Here is a 5,466-nt window from a genome sequence, read left to right as displayed (position 1 = left end):
TTACAGGGTCGCCAGCTCTCGGCACTCATGTTTTATCAGTTCCTGCTTTCCAGAGAGGCCAAAGCAATGGTCACACCCAAGCAGCATAGAGATCTGTTTGGTGTTTTCCTGAGGGTCCTGGAGAGCAGTGGGATTGGAGTTCCCAGCAGGCAGATTCGCCCAAGTGTTGTGCCCAATTTGCATCACTTGTGTTCCCAATAGGTTTGCTTGCAAAGGGCACTGAAGACTAAGTGGCTAACTCCTCCTCCGTCATCTGGGTTCTCTGCGCTCTGGGAAGAGTCCCCACGGTGGAATCCTTCCTGAGCAACCAGACTACTCTGATGGGGCCACCAGCGGTACTACTCTTGCCGCGAGTGCGGATGTTTGCTTGCAGAGGGGGCCGAGAGGATCTGGGTTATGGAGAATCTGTGGCTGTCCACACAAATGCCAAAAACTGGCCCTAGATTTAGGGTAAGAGGTTAGAGGACTCCACTTGGCCCACTTCCTTGCTGAGAATGAATAGTAGTTAACTGTCAACACTTGCTGAGCTTGTGGCTCATCTTACTTTCTGCCTACACCGGCCCTACGAGGTGGGCATCCCCAGCAGCATGTGACTTCTGAGTGCATGGATCTCGTCTGCATTCTTGCCAGCTTTATTGTCTCCACAGTCTGGAACCTACATACTCATCGATTGCATCCAAATTTGTAACTGGGATGCGAGCCGCCAGGTTTGAAAACACGATTTCGTCATCCTGTGCGCAGGATACAGTCACAAAGGCTGCTGACCAAGGAAATGCTTTAACAAAAGGGTGGCTGCCTTTTAGGGTGAGAAAAAGCATCGATTTTGCACCCTTTACCCCCAAGTAAGGTTTTGGCTGGAGCCAGGGACACCGGGTGTGGGCGGTGGGGGGGCCTGAAACACAAGGCAGGGGCCCGCGGGGTCCAGGTGAGAGGAGGGGGTGCGGCGGGGGCCCAGGGCAGGCTCTGCGGACCGGGGTCTGGGAGGAAGGGCCGGGGCCGGGCCGGGCCGGGGGCGCAGGAAGCGGCCGAGAGGGTGATGGAGGCCCGGGGGAGGCAGGTGGCAGATGGACGGGCGGCTCCGGGAGAGGGTGCGGGTCGGAGCGCCCGGGGTGCCGCGAGAGCCCACAGGGGCAGGGCCACAGGGGCAGGGCCCAAGGCCTCCGCACGCGCCCGCTTCCCCCGCGGCGCACCGTCCCGCGCGCCCACGGCGAGGCCCCACGCCCGGAGGCCCGGGGCTTTGTGTCGGCCGCTCCCCGCGACTTTCCCGCCCAAGAGGCCTGCGCTCTCCTCCCAGTGTCGTGGCGCGGCCGCAGCTGGGCGCGCCGCGTCGGCGTCGGCGCATGCGCGCGCTGGAACCCGCCCTTGGGCCGGCGCACGTGGCCCCGCGAGCCGGCGTGCGTCCGCGCGCCCGCGCCGAGCGCGACTGCCGCCCCGCCGCGACTCTCCCCTCCGCGCCCGGCCGACGGGTGTGGCCGGCCGAGCCCGCGGCGTGCGTGCGCGCGCACGCCGGGCCACGTGGGAGCGACGCGGCGCCGTTGCCCCGCCCCCCCCGGCGCGCGCCGGCGTCGGCTGCGTCTCCGGGCATTTGAATTGCGCTTCCGCCATCTTCCAGCCCTCAGTCAGACGGGCCGGAGACGCTTCTGGAAGGTAAGGCAGCGGGGCCGGGCCGGGGGCCGCGGGGGCCGCGGGGGCCAGGGGCCGGGGGGCCGGGGGGCCGGGGGGTCGGGGGCCGGGCGGGGGCCGGGCGAGGGCCGGGCGAGGGCCGGGGCCGGGGCCGGGCGGCAGTCGTGCGGGCCGGGGCGGCGGCGGCGGCGGCGGCGGGCTCTCGCCGTCCCCTGCCGTAGAGACCGAAGACCGTGGCCGGGACGCCAGTCGCGGTGGGCCCGGGCGGGCGGCGGCCCCGGGGCGGCGCGGGCCGGGGGGCGCGCGATCGGGGCCCCGGGCGGCCCCGGCCTCCGCCCCGCGCGCCGGCCTCCGCCCCGGCCTCCCGGCCTCCCTCCCCCACGGGCGCGCCGCCAGACCCGCCGCCGGAGCAGCGCCGCTCGCCCGCCCGCCCGCCGCCGGGAGCGCGCCGCGGCCCCCGCCCCGGCCCGGGCGTGCGCGCGTGGGGCCCGGCCGCCGGAGCCCCTTTGTGGGCCCGGGCACGTGGGGCGGGCCGGCCATGTGGGCCCGGGCCCCGCCGCCAGCCGTCCCACGTCTGTCTCCCCGCAGCACCAGCGCTATGGCTGCCCAGGGAGAGCCCCAAGTCCAGTTCAAGGTGGGTGGTGCGCGGGGGCGGCCGGGGGGAGCGGGGCGGCGCGGCCCGGGGGGCGCCGGGGCCTCCCCTCCCCCCCCCCGCCCCCCGCGACCGCGTCCTGTCTCGTAGCTGGTGCTGGTTGGCGACGGCGGCACCGGCAAGACCACGTTCGTGAAGCGTCACCTGACGGGTGAATTCGAGAAGAAGTATGTAGGTACGTGGGGGGAGCCGCGGGGGCCCCCGGGAGCGGGGCGCGAGCGGACCTGACGGCCGTGCTTGTGTTGCAGCCACTCTGGGCGTGGAGGTCCACCCCCTCGTGTTCCACACCAACAGGGGCCCCATCAAGTTCAACGTGTGGGACACCGCCGGCCAGGAGAAGTTCGGCGGGCTCCGGGACGGCTACTACATCCAAGGTGGGTGAGGGCGGGCCGGCGGCTGCCGCGTGCTGTGTCATGATGGGCGCAGCGCCGAGCCTGGAGCCTGGAGCCGGGACCCGGAGCGGGCTCCTCACCTAAGACAATGAGCATCCCACGAGGTGCTGCTGTGGCTGCCGGAGTCGTTGGGGCTGGTTGGGGGTTTTTTTGCTTGTTTTTTTCCCTCAAGGGCACTGTAGAGTGGCAGATAAAGACAGGAAGAAAATGTCATCTGGGATCTCTTGTGATGAAAGATGATTGGGAGTCCTTCCATATTTTGCATCCTTTGCTATGTTACAGATACACAGCTTTTTTTTTCTCTTCTTAAAAAGTGTTTAATTAGGAAACTCCTAGACTGTACATACTTCGGTTTGTTGTCTCAATTATATTAGAATTGTGTTCCTCATAGGTCAGTATGTAGGCCTGCGTGTTTTAAGGCAGAATAACATACTCTTTTGTGTAGTTTAGGATCATTTAAAGAGCAGGTTCTGAGATCCTCAGAATAGAGGAGACCAGTTGTCTTAGGGTGCTGCTCTATCGGTAGTCTACTTGAGATTCTGGGATGGGACGGAATTAATGAAGTATTACGGGAGAGATTTGATAAGCTAGGCTGGTAGTTCACACTCACACAGAAAATGAAACTTTAAATCTTGTTACGTATTACAGTGGTTGGAGATCCTTAAACTTGGAAGAGAGAGACATTGGGGTGTAGTGAGTGCAGAAGCAGAGGTAGCCAGATTGGGCCTGTCCCCTAGCCCGTGCTCCTTAGCATTCCTCATTTGTGCAAGAAGTCATACATGTGTAACAGTTTTCCTACATCTGTTTCAGCCCAGTGTGCCATTATAATGTTTGACGTAACGTCAAGGGTTACTTACAAGAATGTGCCTAACTGGCATAGAGATCTGGTACGAGTGTGTGAGAACATCCCCATTGTGCTCTGTGGCAATAAAGTGGATATTAAGGACAGAAAAGTTAAGGCAAAATCTATCGTCTTCCACCGAAAGAAGAACCTTCAGGTATGTTTTTTAAAACTTAATTGTTTTTCTCTAAGATGAAACTACGGTAATAGATCCACTAAAGGAAATTGTGTCTGTGGTATGGATGGAAAAACTATTTTTAGTTTTAAACATTTCAATGATCCTCAAGAAGTAGATTTTTAAAAACTTATTTTATTTTATGGAACAGTACTATGACATTTCTGCCAAAAGTAACTACAATTTTGAGAAGCCGTTCCTGTGGCTTGCTAGAAAACTAATTGGAGACCCTAACCTGGAGTTTGTCGCCATGCCTGCTCTTGCCCCCCCAGAGGTGGTCATGGATCCAGCTCTGGCAGCACAGTACGAGCACGATCTAGAGGTAGGTGGCAGATGGGTCCGTCAGTGGGATCTCTTGGGTGTCCCGTGTCCTGACGGCTCTAACCCATGGTGTCCTGACGTTGTGTCTCTGTCCAGGTTGCTCAGACGACCGCGCTCCCGGATGAGGATGATGACCTGTGAGAAGTGCAGCTGGAGGCCAGCGTCAGAAGTCTAGTTTTATAGGCAACTGTCCTGTGATGTCAGTGGTGCAGCGTGTTTGCCACTTTTATTATATAGCTGAGCAGAACATGTGCTTAATCTTTGGGATGCTGAAGGAGATGAATGGGCTTCGGAGTGAATGTGGCAGTTTAAACAGTACCTTCATTTTTTTGGACCTGCATACTTAGCTGTTTTGGAACGCAGTTGTTTCCTTCCTGAGTTTCAGATAATGAGACTGCTACAGTCCCATCACAATATCCAGTGGTGAAATCTCGTTTGTCACTGTCATTCCCATTCCTTTTCGTTTAGAATCAGAATAAAGTTGTATTTCAAATATCTAAGCCAATGAACTCCTCCCTTGTTTGGTAAGCATCTTAAAACCACTAACAGGAAAAGTTGTGCCACGTTACTGTTGAACTGGCCTTTGCTATTCTCCCTTAATTTGAATCTTTGCAGGTTAAGTTCTTGTCTATTTGTACATTTGGATCCTCTCACACAGGTGACAGGGCAGACATCCGCAGTATTCCGTTTGGTAGATTGTTAGAGGGGTGAGCATCCGTGGTGAAGCTAAAACGATGCCCGTCGCATCTGCCTTCAGACTGGGTGGTGTCACCTGGGGAAGAGCTTTGGACTTCTGTGACCTGTTGGAACAAAACTACTAGACGTTTCGGATAGGCATTTTAAGAATTACAGTTAACATTATTTTGTGACCAGTAACCGTGCTCTCATGTAGGGATGTTCAGAATCTGGTAGAACGATAACAGATGACGGTGGGGACTTGACAGGAGTCTCATTTGTTAAAAATGAGTGTAAGTTATGCATTGATTTGATTTTGTTTTAATGTTAACGTCTAATGTGAAGCTGGTACTCTAGAAAGATGTTCCACGATTACCCGCTGCTTTCAAGTATTTCTGAGTGTTAAAGATGCTGAAGAGTAAGGATTTAAGTTGGGCATCTCACAGCTTTGATGCTTTTTTTTTTTTCTGAAGGATTTTTGTGGCCAATTCAAAGGCACGAACACTAAATAGAAAAGTAGATCTTAGAATGGCTTCTTGAAACGTGAAACATTGCAAAGGTTTCGTTGGATCAAACCATTTATCTTTGTATGATTTACACATTTAAGAACGAGTGGAGTCTGTCTTCAGTTTTGACCCCATGGATGCTATACTGTAGCAGTTAGGAGTCTTAAACTATTATGCTCACTTGAGCACTGCTATGGTTGTTTACCAAAGTTCCTTAGATGTCCATTTCTCCTTAAATGGTTACTTTCTTACCTAAAAAGAAGGTAGGAAGGGGTTGCTTA

The 5,466-nt window shown here is 56.6% G+C and overlaps 1 protein-coding gene across 1 annotated transcript; it reads left to right on the top strand.

The window, feature by feature from the left end:
• The first annotated feature begins 2,209 nt into the window (after nt 1-2,209).
• Nucleotides 2,210-4,159, top strand: RAN (RAN, member RAS oncogene family). Its single transcript, NM_001194984.1, is given in 6 exon segments — nt 2,210-2,257; nt 2,366-2,450; nt 2,524-2,649; nt 3,478-3,665; nt 3,835-4,005; nt 4,101-4,159. Coding segments are annotated over 6 exon segments (651 nt in total). The 5' UTR covers nt 2,210-2,221; the 3' UTR covers nt 4,146-4,159.
• Nucleotides 4,160-5,466: the final 1,307 nt, after the last annotated feature.

Source organism: Canis lupus, chromosome 26, assembly GCF_011100685.1.
Source record: "Canis lupus familiaris isolate Mischka breed German Shepherd chromosome 26, alternate assembly UU_Cfam_GSD_1.0, whole genome shotgun sequence".
NCBI classification, from domain to species: Eukaryota; Metazoa; Chordata; class Mammalia; order Carnivora; family Canidae; genus Canis; species Canis lupus.
This window is presented reverse-complemented; position numbering and strand designations above follow the sequence as displayed.